At 45.0% G+C, this 24,268-nt stretch overlaps 1 protein-coding gene across 7 annotated transcripts in view; it reads right to left on the bottom strand.

Moving 5' to 3' along the window:
* The window catches only part of LAMA3 (laminin subunit alpha 3), a 273,867-nt gene that overhangs the window by 157,933 nt on the left and 91,666 nt on the right, over nucleotides 1-24,268 (bottom strand). For all 7 annotated transcript variants that reach the window (XM_045041820.1, XR_006588064.1, XR_006588063.1 and 4 more), the window contains 4 exons: nucleotides 21,639-21,729; nucleotides 19,144-19,275; nucleotides 17,518-17,580; nucleotides 9,926-10,060 (listed from right to left, as the gene is read on the bottom strand). In XM_045041820.1, coding sequence (XP_044897755.1) covers nucleotides 9,926-10,060; nucleotides 17,518-17,580; nucleotides 19,144-19,275; nucleotides 21,639-21,729 — 421 coding nt within the window. The remainder of the gene's footprint in view (nucleotides 1-9,925; nucleotides 10,061-17,517; nucleotides 17,581-19,143; nucleotides 19,276-21,638; nucleotides 21,730-24,268) is intronic.

Raw genomic sequence — 24,268 nt, 5'->3', positions numbered from 1 at the left:
CTCCCTAGACTTGAACCTGGAAGGAGTAATGTCCAAGTCTTTTGGGCTGCTGTAACAAAATACCACAGGCTGGGTGGCTTGAACAACAGACATTTATTTTCTCACTGTTCTAGAGGTTGGGAAGTCCAAGATTAAGGTGCCAGCAGATTCGCTTCCTGGAGACTCTCTTCCTGGCTTTCAGACAGCTCCCTCCCTCCCTGCTGTGCTCTCACGTGGCAGAGAGAGGGCGTGTGAAAGCTCACTGGTGTCCCTTCTCAGAAGGACACTAATCCTCTCAGATCAGTGTTCCAACCTTTGACCTCATTTAACCTTAATTACTTCCTTACTCCAAATACAGTCAGTCACACTGGGGGTTAGGACGTAAACATGAATTTGAGGAGGACACAATTCAGGCCTCAGCAATGCCTAACAAGTGTCAGCTACCATCTTACCACCATCTGAGACCTAAAAATGAAGCCAATCTACAAGACAGCAGACTTGCAAGATGGAGAAAAACAGATCCCACCCACATCTTTTGAGCCCCTGGATCAATCTGTTCCTGAAACCAAATATGCCTGGACAGGTCAATTACAGCCACTAAATTCTTTATGCCTTAAGCCGGTTTAGGCTACATTTTCTGTTACATGAAACTACAGAGTCATAACTGACTCTGTGATCACCAAAATGTTCTCATTGTAAAAGTACTCTTACTAAATAGTACTTTTTTTGATAAAGAGAGAGAGAGAGAGAGAGAGAAAACATGCAAGTGGGTGAGGGCAGAGAGAGAGAGAATCTTAAGCAGGTTTCATGTCCATCACAGAGCCTGACACAGGGCTCAATCCCAGGGCCATGAGATCACGACCCGAGCTGAAATCAAGAGTCGGGCACTTAATCTACTGAGCCACCCAGGCGCCCCACTAAACAGTACTCTTACTAAAATGTATTATGGATCGGGGAGCCTGGGTGGCGCAGTCGGTTGAGCATCCGACTTCAGCCAGGTCACGATCTCGCGATCCGTGAGTTCGAGCCCCGCATCAGGCTCTGGGCTGATAGCTCGGAGCCTGGAGCCTGTTTCCGATTCTGTGTCTCCCTCTCTCTCTGCCCCTCCCCCATTCATGCTCTGTCTCTCTCTGTCCCAAAAATAAATAAAAAACGTTGAAAAGAAAATTTAAAAATGTATTACGGATCTTCCTTCCTTCTGAAACAGATATTTAGACATAATTTCACCCCTTCATCATGATCCAGAGCCATTATCATAATACTCATTTACTCACTCTAATAGTGACACTCTGAGTACCTCCTGAGTTGAGGATTATTTGCTCTTCATTAAATGGTCCCAAGCTGCTATTCTTCCTCAGTTTCGTGTCTGCTTTTCCGTTTCCTCCCTTACTGTTAGTGTGTTTGCCTTAGCAATTTTTCCCTCCCTTCTAATTTCATGTTTCTAGTTCACCACGGGTTTGGCTTAGAAAACAACCAAATTCGTACAATTATTTTTTAAAAAGAGAGACAGGCATAGGTAAGAGGGGGCTTACAGGATGCTTTTAGTAGTGAAATGCAAGGATTTTAGTGCATGTCTTTGGAGGTGTTTTTGTTTGTTTTTTTTACTTTACAGAGGCAATAGTCGTTGAGGGATCTTACTGCTTGGTTCTCATTTTTCCTCCAGATACAGGAGCCAGATAACCAAATTCCAACTAGATGGAATAATACTCTACTGCAGTTCAAAGAATTATAGCATGTATTTAAAAACAGTAATTTTTTAAGTGGAAAAGAATGGCCAGAGTTTGAAGTTTGTTACAGAAATCCATGTTTAAGTAGGCAAAGCATTAGAAATGATCACAGTTCTGGGGGCACCTGGGTGGCTCAGTCGGTTGAGCGTCCGACTTCGGCTCAGGTCATGATCTCACGGTTAACGAGTTCGAGCCCCGCTTCAGGCTCTGTGCTGACAGCTCAGAGCCTAGAGGCTGCTTCAGATTCTGTGTCTCCCTCTCTCTCTGACCCTTCCCCGCTCATGTTCTGTCTCTCTCTGTCTCAAAAATAAATAAACATTAGAAAAAAAAATTTTTTTTAATGATCACAGTTCCTATAAACAAAACAGAATCATGGAGTCCCTTTAAGGAAACTAATGGTGGGGCTCCTGGGTGGCTCAGTCGGCTAAGCATCCAACTTCGGCTCAGGTTGTGATCACACGGCTCGTGAGTTCGAGTCCCGCATCAGGCTCTGTGCTGACAGTTCAGAGCCTGGAGCCTGCTTCGGATTCTGTGTCTCCTTCTCCTTCTCTCCCTCTACCCCTCCCCTGCTAGCACGATGCCTCTCTCTCTGTCTCAAAAATAAATAAACAAACAACAAAAAAGAAACTAATGGTAAATTTATGTGGTAAATTAAACCACATAAAGGTGCACCTGAATGTCATGCAATTAGTGTATCAAAAAAGCACAGTTCCTACTGTAATTAAATCAATCCTGTGGCTCTTTTCAACTTCATTCAGTGTAGGTGATTGTCCCCTTGCACCTAGATAAACACAGGAGTAAGTTCTGGGGCATTTTGCCATTCTCTTAGGTAGGAGAGCAATCATTGAGTCAAAACCCACTCAAATCTCAGGGCGTTAATAATTCTACCTTCCTACCCTCCTTCTTGCTGGGGTTAAGGCAGAAGAGTAAAGGCAAGATTATGGGTTGAAGATGAAACAGAATGTGCATCTCAGATGAGTTCCTCAAGCCCTTTGGTCCTTGCCCCTGTCCTATAGATCGCGTGTAAAAGATAAGACAGAGCAGTTTCCTGCCCCTTGGACGGGTCTAGGAAGGAATTACGCAATGTATACGGCACAGATGAAATGGATTTATCAGAAGATTGATACAATTTACCGAGCAACGGTTTCCAGGTGAAAGAGGGATCCTAAATTCACCCAAATGCTCCAATTTCAGGCAGTAACTATCTGAGAGTCTGAAGCCCCAGAAGCAAAGAGCAGAATGAAAGAAAAGTGACCATCTGCTCAGAATCATAAACAAATCCTCCAGGATTACTTAACATAGGAGATTTTCTTTTTTTTTTAGCCACATCCACATTAAGAAATAATTTTACACTGTAACCCAATATACACACAGATTGACAGACAGATAATAAAGATATAGAAACAGATATTTATTAAAGTATAAGCTAACAATGAACAATAACTTTGCAAAACATTTCTTTCCATGACTGCTTATAATGCATTCTAATAATTTCTAGTCTATTGTTTCACTTTAATGCTGGCCCCTACTCACATGACTTCTCCATACACTAATGTGTGACCTGCAGTGTAAAAACTGCAGTCTTGGAAGCCTTGTCCTCATACTTTTTGAGATCCTGGGACCTCTAGGCACTGCAGGTGTTAAGGCAGAGAATATAATTCCTTAAGTATGCCAGGTTGGGAGTCAAGAAACATGGTGTTACTCATCAATCACCCTGCGACTACCTCGTTCTCACTTACTCTCCTGGATCTCAGATCAGTTGACGTAAAATAAGTAATTTCAATTTCTTTAACTCCAAAATTCTAATGCATGTTATTTCATCACTGTTGTAAATAAGCTACCAGGAGAGATGGGTGCAAATGTACAGAGGGATCAGGCTGATGGGTGACCGGAGAGGAAATACCCCATTTTAATGTGTTGGATTTATTGAGATATAATTCATATACAATGTAATTTGTCCATTTAAATATACAATTTAATATTTTTAATATGTTCACAAGGTTGTGCGACCGTCAGCACAATCTAACTTTAAAATAATTTTTGTCCCCCTAAAAGAAACCCCATACTCATTAGCAGGCAACCCCCATTGTCCCATCTCCACCTCCCCCCCACCTCCATCCCAGCCCTAAGCAACCACTCGTCTACTTTCTGTCTCTATGAATCTGCCTGTTCTCAACATTCCACATAAATGGAATCATACGGTATGTGGTCTTTTGTGACTAGCTTCTTTCACTCAGCATCACGTTTTCAAGGTCCGTGCAAGTTGTGGCAGGTGTCCATACTTCATTCTTTTATTCCCAATAATATTCCATAATATGGACATGGTACATTTTATTTATCTATTCATCAGCTCTTGAACATTTAGGTTGCTTCCACTTCTTGGCTACTTTGGCTAATGCTGCCATGGACATTCACATACAAGCTACCATGTGATTTTGTGTTTTCACTTCCCTTGGATATATATACCTAGGAGTAGGCTTTCCTGGATCACATGGGAACTCTAGGTTTAACTTTTTGAGGAATAGCAAAACTGTTTCCAAATGGTCTTATCATTGTGCATTCCTACTAGCAATGTATGAGGGCTCAAATCTCTCCACATCCTTCCCAACATTTGTTACTGCGTGCCTTTATAGTGGCCAGGAAATGATATTTCATTGTGCTTTTAATCTGCATTTACCTAGTAACTAACAATACAGCACACTTTTTCATGTGATTATTAGTCCACTGTATATCTTCTTTGGAAAACTATTCAAATCCTTTGTCCATTTTTTCATTACGTTGTCTTTTAATTATAGTGTTGTAAGAGTTCTTTCTTGATACTGTATATCTGTGCCTTATCAGGTACATGAGTTGCAAATACTTTCCTTCTATGGGTTGTGTTTTCATTTTCTTGATGGTGTCCTTTGAAACAAGTTATTTTAAAACTCCAATATCTATTTTTCCTTTTGTTGCCTGTGCTTTTGGTGTCAAATCTAAAAAACTATTGCCTAACCTAAGGTTACAAACATTTACATCTATGTTTTCTTCTAGGAGTTTTACAGGCTTTGTTAGCTCTTACAGTTAGGCATTGGATCCACTGCGGGTAAAAATTTGCATATGGCATGGTATAGAATCCACTCACATTTAATGTTGTTGTTGATATGGTTGGATTTACCTCTGCCATTCTGCATTTTGTTTTCTTTACGTCTCACATCTTTTTGTTTCTCTATTCACCCTTTATTGCCTTGTTTTGTAGTAAATGGATATTTTCTAGTGTAGCATTTGACTTTCTTTAATGACCTGAATAATTATTTTGTTATTGTCTTAGTGGTTGCCCTACAATTTACAAAATACATCTCATCAGAATCTCCTTCAGATTGATATTCACTTAGTTCCAGTGAACTGGTCCAGTTACTCCTATGTAACTCCGTTCTTTGTTTCTGTGGTATTACTGCCATACATATTATGTCTATATATGTCAAAACCCAACAATACGTTGTTAAAATTATTTATATAATCTGTATCTTCTAAAGAAGCCAACAGAAGAGAGAACATACATATGTAGAGAGTATCCTTATCTTTGCTGGTTCTCTTCATTTCTTTCCATAGATTTGATGTCATTTCCTTATTCTAATTCTTATCTTTGTCCTATCTCCTTTGTGCTACTATTATTAAACATATCACATTTCTGTATGTTATAGACTTACACACACCTATATGTACATATATTCTATGTATGTTATGGGCCCACCCAATATACACACATATGTGTGTGTATATACAGTCATGTGCAATTTCTTTTAAAATCAGTCAAGACAAGAAAGGATAAAAATATGCAATTATACTATCTTTTGTAATATTTACTGTTAGGGAATAAATTATGTTCCCCCAAATTCATACATTGAAGCTCTAACCCCTGATGTGACTGTATTTGGATATAGGACCTTTAAGAGGGTAATTAAGCTTAAATGAGGTCATAAGGGTGGGGCTCTAATCCTATAGGACTGCTGTCCTTATAAGAAAAGGAAGAGATACCAGATCTCTCTCTCTCTCTCTCTCTCTCTCTCTTTCATTCTTTCTGCCCACACACAGAGGAAAGGCCATGTGAGGTTGCAAGGAAAACGCAGCTGTCTGCAAGCCAGAAAGAGAGTACTCACCAGAAATCAATTTTCTAGCACTTGATCTTAGAATGCTAGACTCCAGAACTGTGAGAAAATAAATGTCTGTTGTCTGAACCACACAGTCTGTACTATCCTGGTATGGAAGCCCAAGCGGACCAAAACACCTACATGATTCCCTTCCCCAACACTCTGTATTTTGCACATGGATTCCAACTACTGTCTCATGTCACCTGCTTTCAGCCTTGAAGAACCTCCTTTTGTATTTCTTGTAAGGCAGGTATGCTGGCCTCGAATTCTCTGTTTTTGTTAATCTGGAAATATTTTTATTTTTATTTAATTTTGAAAGATAATTTTGATGGATATAAAATCCTTGGTTGACAATTTTTCCCTGTCAGTTCTTAGAATGTGTGGTCCCACTACCTTCTAGCCTCTGTTGTTTCAGATGAGAAGTCAGTTAACATTCTAATGGGTTCCCTTGCATAGGCTGAGTTATTGTTCTTTTGCCCTTGCAAGATTTTTTCTTTGTTTTTCAACACTTAAACTATGCATTGCCTGAGTATGGATCTCTTTGATTTATCCCGCTTGAAGTTCATTAAACTTCTTAGATGTGTAGATTGTTTTTCATTAGATACAAGGAGTTTTTCTGCCATTATTTCTTTGACTATTTTTTCTGGCCCCTCCTCTCTCCTCTCTGTCTGGTACTCCCCTTCTGTGTATGTCAGTGCACTTTGGTATCCCACATTTCTCTGAGGCTCTGTACATTTATCTTCCTTCTTTTCCTGTTTTCCAGACTGAATCATCTCTATTGATCTACCATCAAGTTTGCTGACTCTTTTGCTGGCTCAAATCTATGACTGAATCCCTGGGGAATTTTTCATTTCAATTATACTTTTCAACTTCAGAATTTCCATTTGGTTATTTTAAAGAATTTCTCTCTCTTCATTGATATTCTCCATTTGATGAGACTTTATCATTACACCCTCCTTTAATTCATTAAGCATTGCTTCCTTTAGCTCTTTACACATATTTATAACAACTATTTTGGTCAGCTAAATCAACCATTTGAGCCATTCAAAAGCAGTTTTATTTTTTTAATATTTATTTATTTTGGGGAGAGAGAGAGTGTGTATGAGTGGGGAAGTGGCAGAGACAGAGGGAGAAAGAGAATCCTAAGCAGGTTCTGCACTATCACTTGGGGTGGAGGGGCTAATGGAGCTCAAATGTCACAGACTTATCGTTCTGATATTTAGGCTTTCTTTTTTTCAATGTTCATTTATTTTTGAGAGAGAGTGAACCCAACCAGGAGAGAGGCCAAGAGAGAGGGGTACAGAGGACCCAAAGTGGGCTCTGTGCTGACAGCAGAGAGCCCGATGTGCAGCTTGAACTCATGAACCGTGAGATCATGACCTGAAGCAAAGTTGGATGCTTAAATGACTAAGCCACCCAGGCACCCGAATATTTAGATTTTCTTTTTTTTTTTTTTTAATTTTTTTTTTCAACATTTATTTATTTTTGGGACAGAGAGAGACAGAGCATGAACGGGGGAGGGGCAGAGAGAGAGGGAGACACAGAATCGGAAACAGGCTCCAGGCTCTGAGCCATCAGCCCAGAGCCCGACGCGGGGCTCGAACTCACAGACCGTGAGATCGTGACCTGGCTGAAGTCGGACGCTTAACCAACTGCGCCACCCAGGCGCCCCTAGATTTTCTTAAATAAATGTTTCTTTGTTAACTCTTAGGACAATTTCCAGAGAATTTAAATGATTATTAAAAATTCTTTACCAGTTAAAGTCTGTTTTGTTGGAGAGAGGTCCACTGAATTCTCTACTCTGTCATTCCAGAAGTCCCACCTCCCTCCACTTTGTCCTGCATACACCTTTGCATTTTCTACCCACCTCAAGATGAATTCGTTCCAGTGGTGAAGAAACGTGGAAAAGTGCATTCTTAAAATATTGTATTACTCTCTACCTTTATATCTATATACACAAAGGCACCACCTGATAGCTTTGCCCAAGGGAATGACTAGGTTGGGTTAGTAATTCATTCTAGCAGAATGAATCTGGAGTTGTGGCTGGGAAAGAGGAGGAAGAAAGAAAAGCTTTGAGATACTTTCAACCACAAGAATGGCAGCTGATGCAGAACTAACATGAATGTCAACAGATTATTAGGAAATTAACATGAGACATTCTGTCCACTCCTTGCCCTCAATTTATATTTAAGGTATAACTGGGGGAGTGTCAACAAAACAAAGGGCAGCTAGAAAATGCTTTCCTGTTATAGGAAGGGAAAGAGAGAAACTATCTGCCTGTCCTAACCCTCCTCTTCCTGCTTTTGCTGAAAAGGCTTTCTCCTACCATGAGCTCCTCTGGACTTGGGCCCTCATGGACACCTGAAATGTAAGGTCTCTACTCCCTCTCCCTCCCACTGATTCCTCACTCTGTCCATGACAGACTCAGGGTCTCTGGCTTAAAACAGAAATGTAATCATCCCTAACTTGTGTGCAAAACTTCATGGTTTGGGATATCTTTCCCCAGGAACAATATTATGAGCAAGAATGAGGTTCCCATGCCAGACCATGGAGCCAGTTGAGAGGAATCTACGTCTACTGTGGTTCACACAATTCCAACAGGAGCATGGCCCCTACGGATAGTTCCATGAGAAACACACTGGGCATCCCAACTGCTAATACTGGATTTCTCTAGCTGAGGGGAAGCTTCTGTGGCTCCAAGGTGGCAAAAGCTGAGAGGCAGGGGCAAAGGATAGAGTTCTGGGAACAGGGCACGCCGGCGGGGGGCCAGGAGGAAAAGGAAGCGTTTTCTTTTCCCTACAAGTGAGAGCTTCCCAGGCTTGAAGAACTTTACAGTCAGTGCATCTGTAACCTGCATTACTATGAGGCAATTGAGAAACGCAGGAGCTAGGCAACTTGCCCCAAGTGACACCTAGTGTGAACCTTGTGGTGCTTCACCACGTTAGCCTCCAGCGCGGGGACACTCGGTCCTGCTTGCACCGGCCTCCACGGTTTCCCAGTGTGTCTGACCTGGCAGGTGAGAGGGCTCAGTACTGGTTCTGGCCTCCCACCGTGCTCAGGGGCTGGCAAGCTAAAAACAGCACTTCCCAGATTCTCCTAGAGCTGGGTTCCGGACATCTGGAGGTCAACTTGGTTTTGCAAAGAAGTACTCCAATAAGGTTAGAAGGGTGGGAAGTAAGGAGAAGGCCGCCTTCCGGCACCTACTGAGCATTTCTGTAGCTGAGTCCCGCGTGGCTTCCTGGGGACCAAGAGATGGCTGTGGAGGTGGTGGGACTGCAGTCCTTCTATGCTCTAGCTGCACTACTGCAATCTGGGCTTAACACTCTGCCTTTCTATGGAGAGTCTCCTTGGAAGCCCCGCCTGGAGCCTGCTGCTCAGCCCTTAAGGACTCAGCTGAGCACCCAAGTACCCGGAGCAAGTCCCTGTCTGTTTATAATACCTGGAGTGGTGTAGTTCCTGCCTTGAGCCCCAACTGATAATCCTATCCTCTCTTCTCTCCCTTCCCCTTCCCTGTTCTACTGGGGAAGAACACCGGCAGGCAGTGGAGGGCAGACAGGGGGGCTCTCCAGCAAGTTCTTGCATCCATTTGCTCATTCACCCAACATTTACTGCCTTCCTATTTTGCTCTAGGGCCTGGATCAGACACCTCCTCTTCCCACTCTCCATCCCCTTCAGCGACTCTTACTAGGTAGGACGAGGCACGAGGACACAGAACAAGTTGGGGAGCGGGAAGACGTTTGTGGTTTCGTGCTTGCTGGTCCCCCTCCCCAGAAGATCCACCTCCTCTCCTTGTCTGGCCGGCAGGTTCCCAAACACTGAGCAGATACCAGCTCTTTCCAGAGCCAGGATCCGCACCCAGGGAGCTGGCTCCAGAGCCCGTGTGCTCACCACCAGGGAGGAGGAGGGGTAGGGTGCGGAAGACAAAAGAAGGGAGGTGACGTGGCCCAGGTAAGGAGACAGTCACATGTAACACGAATATATAAGCCAGGGGACTCACTTATTAACCTGCAGGCCACACAGCTGTGGCAGCCAGGGCCTCTGCATTTCCTCTGGAGGGACTAATGATCACCGTGCTATGTGTGGCACACTTACCTTGGCAAATAGGGAAGGAGTAGAAACCCAGGCGGCAGGCATCACACCGAGGGCCCTCGACCCCAGGGCGGCAGAGGCACCTTCCGTAGGCATCGCATATTTCAGGAAGAACTCCTTCCAAGTTACAGTCACACCCTGCAAGGGGAAGAGACTCTCAGAGGGGCCTCCAGCCTCTGTTCCTTTTGCAGTTTCTGCCTTCCCTCAGGTTTCTGTCACGGAAACTTAGACTGTGACTTATCTGTGGCTTATAGACATTCTTGACCTAGAACACTACATATTCAAGGGAAAAACAACAAATATTAAGAAAAGGTCAGAGATGCCTTTAAGAAATATGTAGGGTGGGCACTCGTTTCCAAAGCAGCTAACTCTTTTAACATCTATCCCTGGGTGGCTCGGTCAGTTGAGTGTCCGACTCTTGATTTCCGCTCGGGTCATGATCCCAGGGTCATGAGGTCAAACCCTGCATCAGGCTCCATGCTAAGCATGGAGCCTGCTTGGGATTCTCTCTCCCTCAACCCCTCTCCCCTGCTTGCACTCTCTCTCCCTCTCTCTCTAAAACAAAAGAAAACAAAACAAAAAACCTACCTACTCCTGTGGAAATACTTTGTTTTTTCCCAAATCTTAGCCTTGTACAGTAAAACTTCAAGTTAATAGACTCCTACCTAATGACAATCTTGAATCAAACATATTTCTACCTTCCATTTTTTACAAGAAAAGAAATGAACATAAATCCAGCCCTACTATGTGCCAGCCATGGTTCTGGGGGCTACAGGTGGGTGATCTCACTTAATCCTCCAGGACCAAGGCCTCCCCAGCAGTCAGGGTGCTTCCAATCCCTCAAACATGTGCTCTCCCACCTCAGGGCCTTTGCTCTGGCTGTTCCCTCTGCCTGTAATGCCCTTCTCCGGTTCTTTCTCTTCCTCTCCTAGGAGGGTCTCCCCCAACCAACCCACACAAGCCCTCCCCTTCCCCCCCCACCCCGGCTCTTCTCTCCCGTTGCTGTTGGTTCTTTCACAACACTTTAATTACTGAAATCACTGAATGGCCTCACGACTTGTGCTTTGACCCATAGAGGGAAGTGAAAATGCTCTGATGTGATTTCTGAGCCCAGGTCACGACAGGTTTTGCGGTTTCCATTCTCACCCTCCAGGAACCCTGAGACCAGCATGTGAGTCCACAGGGAAGGGAAAGCTTTACTCTCGGTTACTGTCTTGGCATTGAAACCAAGCACCGGAATTCAGTAAGAAACTGGACTTTACCACTGGCATCGAGGCCCAAAGAATCCTTATTTATAACCATCTGTGAACAGAAAGAAGGCATCTGGTACCTATGCATTTTTTAGACTGTTTCTGGGGGCGCCTGGGTGGCTCAGGCGGTTAAGCGACCCACTTCGGCTCAGGTCATGATCTCTCGGTCCGTGAGTTTGAGCCCCGCATCGGGCTCTGTGCTGACAGCTCAGAGCCTGGAGCCTGTTTCAGATTCTGTGTCTCCCTCTCTCTGACCCTTCCCCATTCATGCTCTGTCTCTCTCTGTCTCAAAAATAAATACACGTTAAAAAAAATTTGTTTTAATAAATAAATAAATAAATAAATAAATAAATAAATAAATAAATAAACAAACATTTAAAAAAATAAAAAAAACTGTTTCTGAAAATCACTTTTCAACATTTCCTCTTCCTTACCTAGCAAACAGTCCCACACAGAGTCAGAAACCATGAGGGCCCCCTCACGTCTGCCTGACCCTCACCTCCCCACACCTCCCCAATGGGTCGTAATGATTATACCTCAGGAAAGTCCCTGGAATCTTCCTCTGCTTCCAGAGTTCCAGAGTCTTCATCCAGGGCTTCACCCTTGTTTGCCTAGATTATTTATAGAGCCTCCTAACCAGGCTGCCTGCGTCCCATCTTGCTCCCTTCCAATCCATTCTCCAAGCTGGTATCAAGAGGGATCTTTCTTAAACGCCAACCTTCTCACCTCGTATCATTTGCCAGTTTAAATCCCCCAAGGGTGACACAACACCTTCAGGACGCAACCCAAAGTCTTTGACGTGTGTGACACAGTAACCCCTTCAAAATCTGCCAGGCTGCCAGCACCCTAAGCAGCACCTTTGCACAAACTAGAAAAAATGTCCCTTGTCAAGATGCTTTCCTGACCCTTGCCGTACAATGGCCACCATAAATAGACAAATCTTCGATATCCTCCATGGATATGGCTCCCCTTCCCCCCTTCAACCTGCACATCTGAGCCTGGCTGCCCATCCTGGTCTTTCCCTCATCCTCTCCACCTCCTGAACTTCCTCCCCCTTCCCCTGATCCAGCCCCAGGAACCTACCTGCCATCCCCTCTCGTATCCCCATGGCTTCTCTCAGCTGTCCCTCTGCCTGGCTAACTCCTTCATGCTCCAAGACCCCGCTCCTTCTCCTGCTCTGGGGAGTCCTCCCACAGCCTCTACCCTCCTCCTTCCTGCCTGCCTCCCTTCCTCTCTTCATTCCGTAAGGATGCCCCCCCATCCTGCATGCTTCCATAGCTTTGTGTTCTCACGCAGCCATAGTGTTAAATCCTGCTGCTGTAACTGTTCACCTGCCTGTGTTTTCACAGGACTGGGAGCTGCCAGGGAGTGGGGACTGTGAGGCAGTCAGCTGCCTGGGCAGTGCCTAGTACAGGGCGGGTACATTCATTCTGAATGAAGAATACACTAAATAGCCTCTTGAACACCTTCAGTTTTTTTTTAGTAAACACGATTCCTTGAATTCTATTTTACTGGCATCCATACAGAGCCTCCAAACTGAGATATCAGAATTTGCCTGTCCATCCTGAAGCCTTAGCTGACGGGTCTCCATGACAACAGTGACTCCCCACCCTGCCAAGCGGATGAAATGCCCGGGCCCGGGGAAGGACGGCCAGGAAAGCATGCCCCAGCGGCAGCTGCCCTGACCCGAGCTCCCACCGTTGGCGCGTCCTCCAGCCCCAGCCACACTGACCTCAAAGGTCTGGCAAAGGCATCTTGCTAATTATAAAGTGACTGCAAGGATCAAACCCTTTCTATGATATTTGTCAAGAAACCGGCTGGGCACTCATGTCTTCAGGCCACATGGACAGCTTTCCATTACCATCCCCAGCTTGCCTCAATCTCCTAGGTAAAGTAAAGTAAGCACCTGGAGTCTTCCTGCAGCTGTTTTTCCGCTGGCCCCTGCTCTTTGAACTTGGAGGCATAAAAGCGTACGCGTGCCTGCAGGCTAGTGTCCCTCTAGAGTGTATGTTTCGCATATGCTGTCGTTTTCAAATGGAGCCCTTGAAGATGTGTCGAAGATACACTGATTTCCTAGAAATAAATCTTGAGTGGATATAAATGATCACTTGGCCCCAGAAAACCCTGATAATATCCAAGGTCATGAAATATAATGAAAAAAAAAAAAACCCTGCAAACATTCTGATCTGCAAAACTGTTCTGTCCTTTGGCTTCAAGTCATTGTGTCTGGAACTGAGCGTATGGATTTCCTAGAAAAGTGGTTCTCAATCTTTGCTGCACTTTGGAATCTCCCGGGAAAATACAATTACCTGGCAGTGGAATCCTAAACCCAGAATTCTGATATAATGCCACGACCTGTAATCTATGGCCCGAGAACCAAACCCATCCCTGTTTTAGTAAATAAAAGTTTTACTGGGACACAGCCAAGATCTCACATTTACATGTTGACTATGGTCACTTCCCCGGTACAACAACAAAGTTGACTTTTTGCAGCTTCACCTACAAATCTAAAACCATTTACCATCTGACCCTTTGCAGGCAAGTTTGCCAACCATTAAGCAGGATTTTTAGTAAAGTAGTGGTTCTTAACAAGAGACATACGTCAGAATCATCTGGAAAACCTCTTCAAAAGATAAGCCTGGACTTCATCCTGGAAAAGGCAGATTAAGATCTGGAGTGCTACAGAGGAATTTCCACTTTGTAAAAGCAAGGGATTCTAAACCACAGCCCTGTTTCAGAACCACTGTACTAGAAAACATGAAAACGTCAATGGACCTTCGTGAATTCAAACTCTCCGGGGTGCTCGGATGCTCGATATTATCCAGTGTTCTGCATCTTCTGGGAGCTGACATGTTTGAGCTTCTAATGTTCACTGCTGAGTCAGGCCCCAAAGTGGGTGTTTTTATTTTTATTCTTATTCAATGTTTCTTCCCTTCTTTCTTCCTTCCTCCCTCCCTCCCTCCCTCCCTCCCTTCCTTCCTTCCCTCCTTCCTTCCTTCCCTCCGTTTGAGAGAGAATTCCAAGCAGGCTCTGCACTGTCAGCAAAGAGCCCGACATGGGGCTCCATCTCATGAATGAAGAGATCATGACCCGAGCCGAAACTAAGAGTCAGACGTTTAACTGAATGAGCCCTCAACTGGGTGTTTTTAAAATGCAATAATCAAAGGGGCACCTTGGTGGTGCAGTTAATTAAGCATCCAACTTTAGCTGAGGTCATGATCTCGCAGTCTATGAGTTCAAGCCCTGCACTGGGCTCTGTGCTGACAACTCAGAGCCTGGAGCCTGCTTCAGATTCTGTGTCTCCCTCTCTCCCTGCCCCTCCCCAGCATCCCCCTCTCTTTCTCTCTCTCTCTCTCAAAAATAAATAAATAAACATTTAAAAAAATAAAATAAAATGCAATAATCAAAGACCAAATTGAAGCAATATCTGTGTATTCAAATTCCCAGATAGATCTCACTGCATTCACTGAACCTTCTTTTCCTTGAGGCTGTATTCTAAGGCTTCCCTCATATTTTCTAACAGATGTCTGAACAGTCCTTCAAATTCAATTAAATTTCTTTTCCTGAAGTTACCAGCAGTCTAGTGGGGGAGAAAAAGAAATTGACTAACAAAGGAATTACTGGAAACAGATGGTAAATGGGAGATCTAAAACATTTTTGTGGAAGAAAACCCAAGATGTGTGGTGTAATCAAGGCTCAAAAGCAGAGTTCCATTCTAGTCAATGAACAGACGTTAAGGAAACGTTTGCAGACAGCCACTGTGGACAGGATACCGCCCGCTGTGGGCAGGGTAGATACTGTGGGAGCTAGAACCATAGTTGCTGTCCTCAAGCGACCAAGTGTCTGGTGAAGGCTTTGGACAATACCCCTCATAACAACGCAGAGCCCAGTGGTTTGCTCAGAGGAGCTGGGTACGTGTAGGGCAGGAGGAGGAAGGAAAACAGGAAGGTAAACAGGATCACATTACCTGGCCTCAGGTCAGCCCCCTGTGCTGCCCCCAAGTCCTAGGACATTCCCCACGCCCACTCTCTCCCCCACATTCTGAGATGACTCTTAACATACCTTCCGTCTCTTCAACCCCAAAGCTTCCTCCCCAACCTCACCTTCTGCTCCTGACCTTGATTCTTACTCCATAGAGGAAAAAGAAGGAACGGCCAGAACATAGCGTCCCTAAGTTCCCACCACTGCATCCACCTCCCCACCACCCCCCCTCCAGCCTTGCACTTCACCTTGTCTTCTGCAGCCTTTCCCGCCTTCAACAAATGGCACCTCTTCCTCCTGTTTGCCCCATTCAGAAGCCTTGGAATCACCCCAGCGGCCTCGCTTTCTCTCATATCCCACCTCTAAGCCAGCAATCCCCTGGGGAGTCCTGGTGTCTCTATCTTCAGATTATAGACACATTCTGTCCACTTCCTGTCACCACCACTGACACGTCCTCGTTCTGAGCCACCACTGTCTCTCCCTCATAGATGATCACAGTAGCCTTCCAGGACATCTCCCTGCTTCCTCTTTTCTCCTCCTACAACTGGTTTTCAACACCAGTCGCCGTGGAGTTCCTTATACAATGACATTTGTCTATGCAAACTGTCCATGGCTCCTCTCTGAGAATAGAAGGTAAAGTCTTTGCAGTGGGTGATAAGGGCCTGCCATCTGGCCCCCAACACTTCCCTTCCTTACCTCTCTTGCTGTGCTCACTCCGCTTTCACACTCTGCTCTCCCTTTGGTTCCATGAACACCCCCTCCCCCCATGTTCCTGCTCCAAGGACTTTGCATTGGCTCTTTCCTGGGTCTGGATGCTTGTCCCCAGGTACCTGCAGAGCTCACCGCTCACCCCCTAAGGTCCTTGCTTATCTCTTCAATAAGGTCCCTCCTCGACAACCCTATTTAAATCTGCAAACCTCACATTCCCTCACTTCTCTCCCAGACTTACGTTCTGCACAGCACTCATGGCCAAGGCTACCTCCAGCACATCCCTTGAGCCGCTATAGTGTTGCAGAAATGGAAATCCGCCAGAGAGAGCTTTCCAGAGACCATCTTCTTGTCTGGTCACAAGTGCCCCTTCTCTGCCCACCCGCACCCTGGACCCAGCGGAAGGAGAGGCACATGTGCTCACATCCACCTGGCATTACCTCCCCCCCAGTGAGATGAGCATGTGACCGTCAGGCTGCTACTGGCACCCTTGGGGGTGAGAAGCAAACTCAGTGGATGATGGGAACATGATCCAGAAGGGGCACAGTCACGGGCCGTGAACATGTGGTGTGCCTTTCTGAGTGTGTATGCCCCCGCGTGTGCCATTATGGGTTTACATAGGAAACTGCCCACAGCTCCAGAATCAAACCTCAAGACCTAGAATATTCCTCATATGGGTTAGTTTATGCCTACCATGTGAAAGCCCCCCCCCCCCCGCCTTAAAAATAGCACCTTTGTGCAGCACACAACCTTGCATATGATACTCTAACACAGAGAGATTTTATTTATTTAGTGGCTTATATATTATTTTTGTTATTGTAGGAGTCCTTCCACTGGAATATAAGCTATAGGAGAGCTGGGAATCTTTCCCTATTCTCTTCACTGATAAGTTTCCAGCACACGCAATGTGCTGAACACATAATAGGTGATCATAAAATACTTGTGGAATGAGTGATTATGTAGGTGCAGCACCCACACACTCTCAGCACTCACCTCTCCACCCCAAAGGCTGCTTCCTGCACACCTCTGCCACTCTCTGCCTAGGGGTACCCCCTCTGGCTGAAGGAGCCCCTTGGCCTTCCAGCATACCAAGCCGGAAGTACCAGAGTCAATGCCCCCAAAGCAACCTTCCATTGATGGCAAGTCACTGAAGGTATCCCTTCAGCTGGGATAATGCTGAGCAAGTTCTGTGCTGTCGCCTAGAGTCGCCTAGGGGAATGGAGCTCCAGGTGGTACCAGCGGACCTTGCTTGCTAACGGCTCCCTTCACTCCCTGACTCACCCTCTTACTGATGTCTCCTGGGATCATATCCCGAATCATTTGCTTGTGCTTCAATCTTTTCTCGGCGTCTCTGCACATGGAACCCAACTAAGACAGTAGGCAACGGACTGCCACCGGAAGTTTTGGGCAAGCAAGTGATCTACATTTCAAGCTCTGTTTAGTTTCCTTAATCAGGTAGCATCACGCAAAAGACAGACTAAAACAGAGAATGATGGGTGGTGAGGAACTGAAATAGGACAGCCCCACAAGGCACCCACCATGCTCCCGCAAGGACCATTAGAGCTTGGGCACAGTAGTTAGTGGGCACAGGAAGTAGAAAAATAATTTGGAGCATAACATTTCCATTGAAGTTAAAGCAAAAGAGAAGGTACTTGCCTTTCATATCTCCAGCTACTGAATCTTCCGGACTTGGGGTAGAAATAGGGAATATGGGAATTCCTAGAAAAATTGTTTTTAAAAAAAGACAGGGAAAGATTAAGGAGATAGTAAAGTACAACATTAAGTTGCACAAACTACAAGGAAGCCCTTCAAACTTACTGCAAAGTAGCATGTGGAGCCTAATTTAGAGAAAGGCAATACTGCTTGCCATATTGAAAATAATAACAACTGAAAACAGACTGGTCAGACGTTCTGATTTGTATATTAAGTGAACTGAAATGGTATTTTGTGCTCGCAATAGCTATGTCTCAGTCTAAGCAAGAATGAGCTTGGTTTCTCTAACATTTATTGGTTTTTTAATGTAAAATTGAAAATAGATTTTGGGTTTTTTTTTCAAGTTTTCCCCCCTAAAATTTGACTTATGCCACAAAATTGTTTCAAGGTTTTGTTTTGTTTTGTTTTTTGGTCACTAAAAAGGCAACCACAATTTCTGCTCATCCTGTATCTAATAATTACAGATTCTAAACTGACTAAACCTCAATTCAGTGCTACTATGTTTGGGCTTAAAAATTTGTTCCTTAAAAAAAAAATTGCTTTCAGGCAGCCTGGGTGACTCAGTCAGTTAAGCAGCCGACCTCAGCTCAGGTCATGATTTCACACCTCGTGGGTTCGAGCCCCACATCAGGCTCTGTGCTGACAGCTCAGAGCCTGGAGCCTGCTTCAGATTCTGTGTCCTCCTCTCTCTCTCTCTCTCTCTGCCCCTCCTCTGTTTGTGCTCTTTCTCTCTCAAAGGGCTCTCATCCTCCAAATCAGGATACTCAATGGTAGGAGGGGATGCTAGGTTCAGAATTCCCCTGGGACAGCAGGTGTGAGCCAGGACATATAGTCCCATTCACATGTGCCCTGCCCCCATGTCCCCACAACTCGGTCCGCTTTTCCTGCCACGCAGAGCTGGGAAAGCAAGAACCAATGCAGTAATGGGGGGGGGGGGGGTTGAGACAGTGTTTCTTTGTCCTAACAGGACAGTGCAGTGTTTACACTTTTGCAGAACAAACAGAACCATGGCTCTTGTAACAATTTGCAGAGTTGGTTTCAGACTCTCCTGCTTCCTGTTCTATAGTGTTTCTACAAGATACATACTTTTTCTCTCTGAGATGCTGAGACACTCAGATCACTGCAGTGGGGAGGGGTGGAGCCCACGATAACTTGGCCTATCACACAGTGGGGGAAAGGGGAAACATATCCCCCTGCCACCCAAAACAATGCGTATGCAAATGAACATCTGGTACCCTTGACATTTCTTCCAGGTTTTTTTTGAACAAAAATCACACGCATGGATCACTGTTAAATTGAAATTGCCAATATTTGATTTCTCTGACCTACTGGGATGACAATACTATGGTACAACCTAACGTAATCACCAGACATAAACAACTGACTATAAAATGTACTCATATAAACTTTATGTTCTGAACTTTTGGCAACACTTCCATGTAAACACAGCATACCTGGCCCCATTTCTGTGGTGAGCCCCCCACCGCCTGCGGTGCTCTCGGGAATTAATGCACAAGGCCCAGCTATGTGCCAAGAAAGGAGGCCTCTCCTTCTGCAGCCGCTACTTACTCAAGCAAAACGGGAAATTATAGTACCCAACCGCACATTCCTCACAGTTGTCTCCGCGGAAATTCGGTTTGCACTTGCAGCGGCCTGAGCCCGGCTCACAGTCATCTGCGTGTTCGGGGTTACAGCTGCAAGCTACGAGAAACATCAGGGTTCAGAGATCAGTCCTTCCCTTCACTGCACTTAATATGGTAGCTATGTCCCCAGGACTTCTCAGGCGATGTTTAATGCTCTACTATCGGTCCATGGTTATTCTTGAAAGGGCACAGCCTGTTTTCTACTTCATACCTCGTCAATAGTTTGCAATGATCAAACCCCAGGGGCCCCCAGAGAACTCAGATAGGCTTCTGAGTTCTCCGGAACATAGTATATTACACTGAGCACTGCCCAGCTCACTGCAGAAGAAGAAAGGTCTGCACAGATTACAATCAGAGGGGGCTGGGTGGACGTGTGCTGTAGCCCCTGGTAGGTCTATTGGACACAGCCCCTCCTGGCCACGAGCCAACTGTGAATGTCCAAGGTGGTCATCATTATGCAGGTGTGATGCAGTCACAAGTGTGGGATGCCTGGACATCGACATCTCACATGTGGACAGCACAACAAGACTGTACCCATAACCCGAATGATAGGACTTACTAAAGGCAGTTTTGCAACCAACACGACTACTAGGTTTGCATTCCAGACAGACATACCTGGGCTATAAGAGGCTTGGTAGCTCCTCACTTGGGACCTTTCCTTGACCTGGAAAGTCCTGACCTTAGACAGCAAAAATACTGTCATAACCCAGCTAAGTACATGTCCCGTGAGGAACTGGGAAACTAGGGAAGCCATGGGCATCAAGCATCCCCCAGCCTGGCTTCTCCTGGTGTCCTCTGCTTAACTTGCTTAAGATGTACATGTCCTGTGGATTCTTTACGTTAGCCTATAATATCTCTGCGAGACCACTTCAGTGATGAAGAAAGAGGCTGGAACAGTGATGGAGATTGCTCTGAGATTCCAGAGCACGTACGTCTGCATTCACGGTGTCCTGGTCTCCTTTGCTAAAGCCTGTTCTTCGTGGGCACAAGAAAAGGGATGGACAGACTTCGTGGGACGATGTGGGAGAGGGAGGGAAGACAGGAGCACTCTTTTAACAAGGACGAATGCCCAACAGAGGGGCAAATCGGAGTCCACACATTCTTTGGACTTGGATGCCCTCAAATGTTAGTGATACGAAGAATGAATCTGGGGGTACAGTGGGCACAGCGGCCAACTTCAGGCCTGGAACTGCTTTCCAACTGTGACAGCCACCAAACATAAAACAGATTACACATGGAGGGCAAAGTCCAGTCTGACCTGTGTCTGACAGTTCCCCAGGGAAAACCCAGGGCATCTATCTGTATCACGGATGTGAAAAGGCACAGAGGCACCAGACAGATAGGACCTGTATCCTCGAACTACCAGTTAGCGGGTTTTGCCACCTGGGCTCAAATATTTAACTACTCAGAGCCTTCGGTTTCTCCAGATCTAAAAATGAAAATAATAATACAATGTGAGTTGGTTGCATCAGACATTTGTGGAAGTATTTCACAACCCCTTGCATATAATGAGTGCTCAATAAATCATAGCTATTTTGGATACGATGACTATTATTAGATCCTTGAAATCATGACTATGTTGTCTTGATGCTAATTCAGACAAAAATTTGAAACTATTGGAGCTCGCAGAAACATGAGGAAAATGGAGGAACATTGGTTACAGGGCTAGTAACATGACGAGCCCAACACTTTGTGTCTTTCTAGGTGCTTCTGATGGCATTTCATTCTATCTTAGGGAACACCCAGGCATACCTCGTTTTATTGTGCTTCACAGATACTATGTTTTTTTTTTTTTTTTAGAAATTGACAGTTTGTGGCCACCCTGCATTGAGCAAGTCGATCAGCACACTTTTTCCAACAGCATTTGCTTGCTTTGTGTCCCTGTTACATTTTGAGAATTCTCCCAACATTTCAAACTTTTTCATTATTACTGTGGTCAGTGATTACAACTAGCTGAAAGCTCAGGTGATGCTTAACACTTTTTAGCAACAAAGTATTTTTTCATTAAGGTATGTACTTTTTTTTTTAGACATGATGCTATTGCACACCGAATAGGCTATGGCTATGGTATCGTGTAAACATAACTTTGATAGACACTGGGAGACCAAAACATTCATTCAACCCGCTGTATTGCAATAGTCGCTTTACTGCAATAATCACTTTCTCATGGTGGTCTAGACTTGAACCCGTAATATCTCCAAGGTATGCCTGTATTATCAGTCCCATTTATATATAAGAAATCTGAGGCTCAGGGAGATTATGTAGCCAGCTGAGGTCACACAGCTAGAAGGAGTAGAATCAACAATGTGAAAAAAGAGGGAGGGAAGGGAGCTACTAGCCCATCAGAGTTTAGCCCGGTGACCACGCCAAAGTGGTACAGTACCAACACTCTAAGACGCACCGAATCGAAATGAAACTTACGGATGCAGCCATGCGGGGCATCCACTGGAACACCGTAAGGGCGGTAATAACCCTTAGCACAGATTTCACAGTTCACGCCAGCTGTATTATGCTAGAAAGAAACAAAAGAAACTTAGAAGGAAGAGTACCAGAAAAGTCCTTACTTTGTGCTGTTCATCCAATGAAATCATGGTCACGTACAATTGCAATTTCAGAGTCAAAAAAATAAGTGTTCATCTTGACCTTGAGTCTCTAAGATCTGCCACAGGGCACTGGCTGACAGGTGGCTCTGGATTTTTTTTTTTTTTTTCCATTGGAAGAAGAAATACAGGTAAGTTCCATGAACTAGACAGCCCAGGTTTTCCCCTCTGGCACAGAATTTGCTCAGTGAAACACCTGACATTTCAGTGAGAAAAACTCAAGAGCCCTCTTCTTCCTCGCTCAATCAGAAGAACTAACCACCCTTAGGTTTATCCCAAGGACTAAAGGGTCAGGTGCGTATCTTCATCTTTCCCAACTTCGGAAGAAACAACGCATACAGATTCTCTTCTCTCAATATCCCAATTTTATCTGTGCTTTAGTCATGACATCCTGTTCCAAACATTTCTGTTATGTGAATGGAAAACGTAGGTGCAAGTCTCCTACACAGAGCCCATTTTAAAATACAATAGTAGGCGGATTTTTACATGTCATGGTTAATCCTTGTTATTGTCACAAATCAAGTTGCCCAACATGTATCACCAGTTTCCAAGAACTATACAGCACAGACCAACTCAATGTCTTGATCTCTAATTTGGAAACAATCAGAAGGACAGTGCCATTTCATTAATGAAAAGGGACGTAATAGGAATGTTAAAAGGAAAAAAACCAATATAACACGCTTTGACCCAAAAGAAGTCTGCGTAAAATCAGAGCGGAGAACAAAGACCCTTTTCTGAATCCTCTTTCCCATTTTAGATGGTTTTATTAATTACAGATTTTTATTTACTACCACTCCTTGTCCTGTGGGCTAAAATCTGAATTCACTTTAACACCGAGGTCTAAAACCACACTGGCCACTTCTCTGACTTAACATTTACATGCATAAACATTTAGGCAAATATGAAACAGCTGCAGTCCGCCTCCCTTTAATCAAAAGCCGATTAACCTTCTAACTCTGCTGCTTGCACTGTGACTTATAATAGCCAGGATGTGAGGTTAATCTGGTTCCCCAATTTTTCCCCATTGAAGAAGGAAAATTTCTCTGAAGTGGGCAGCCCCACCTCTCCCTTCTACCACAAATTTCGGTTAATAAAGCACCTGCCACGGGTGCCATATTTTTTAAATTTATTTTTTAATGTTTATTTATTTTTGAGAGAGACAGAGCATAAGCGGTGGAGGGGCAGAGAGAGAGGGAGACACAGAATCAGCAGCAGGCTCCAGGCTCTGACATATAAGCACAGAGCCCGATGCAGAGCTCGAGCTCAAACTCACAAACCGCGAGATCATGACCTGAGCCGAAGTTGGACGCTCAACCGACTGAGCCACCCAGGCATCCCACGGGTGCCATATTTTTAAGACACCTGCCACGGGTGCCGTTATTTTTAGGACACAAAGAACAGCAACAAATGACCAAAAGAGAGCCACAAATCCCCCGCAGATGGGAAGATGCCTGTAGTTTACCTCCAAATCTCGGGTGTCCTCTAGGACCTTCACCTTCCCGAGAGCAATGACACACCACTTTACCCACGAACGCTATGTCCACGGTTGGACCAAGGCCAGTGGTGGTTCTGTAATTTCTATATAGGAGGTGCTGGGGAAGCTGCCTCACTGGGAAGAATGGGTGCCTGAATTTGCATTTGCCTGACATGCAACACAAGATGAGAAAACCTCAAGCTAAAGAGTGAGGTGGGTGCCAATGAGATCTATGCAGGAGATAAGCCGACCTCTACCCCACTGACCCCTTCCTTTGGCTTTCTACGGAACACTCACCTAGAAACCCCCAGGCTCTGATAACTGACAATAATCTAAATCCTCTAAACATAACTCTTCTAAGACACTTCAATCTTCAAGTAAACCCCATCTCTCCTCTCAATTCCTCAACCACATCTACAACACTGTTGCTGGCTTCCATTTCGGTGAACCTCAAGCACATGGAGACACTTAGTCTACTCGCTGGCCACACTTCTGGGAAGTCTCTGAAGGGATTTTCCTGCCAAAGGCCAACATGATCTGGCCTCTGTTACTTCTCTGACCTGTCTGTTCCGGCTTGCTCCCCTCCAGCCACATGGGTGTCCCGCTCCCTCTCAGGGCCGCTGCCCTGCCATCCCCTCTGCCTGGAATACCCTCCCCCAAACAGATGCCTGCCTCATTCTCCGGCTTCTTCCGGGTCTTTACCCCAATGCCACATCCTAGGGAACTGGCCACCCTAATTTAAACTTCACACACCCCAAACCAATCCTTAAAATAGTAAACCCCAGAAGTAAAAATAAAATCAATAACATATGAGAATATGGCCATCTCTGCAAATGCTTGCCCTGCAGGATAATAATCTGGCTGTCCTACATGCTGGCTGATTGGCCATCTGAACGTCCCCAGGCCCAGCTCAGAGCTTATGGCAGATAGTTCTCATTCTGTCATTACCGGAACTACACCGAATGGGAGACAGCCAG

This window comes from Felis catus, chromosome D3 (assembly GCF_018350175.1).
Source record: "Felis catus isolate Fca126 chromosome D3, F.catus_Fca126_mat1.0, whole genome shotgun sequence".
Classification (NCBI taxonomy): Eukaryota; Metazoa; Chordata; class Mammalia; order Carnivora; family Felidae; genus Felis; species Felis catus.
Note: the sequence above shows the minus strand (reverse complement) of the source record. Positions and strands in the feature narration are given on the sequence as shown.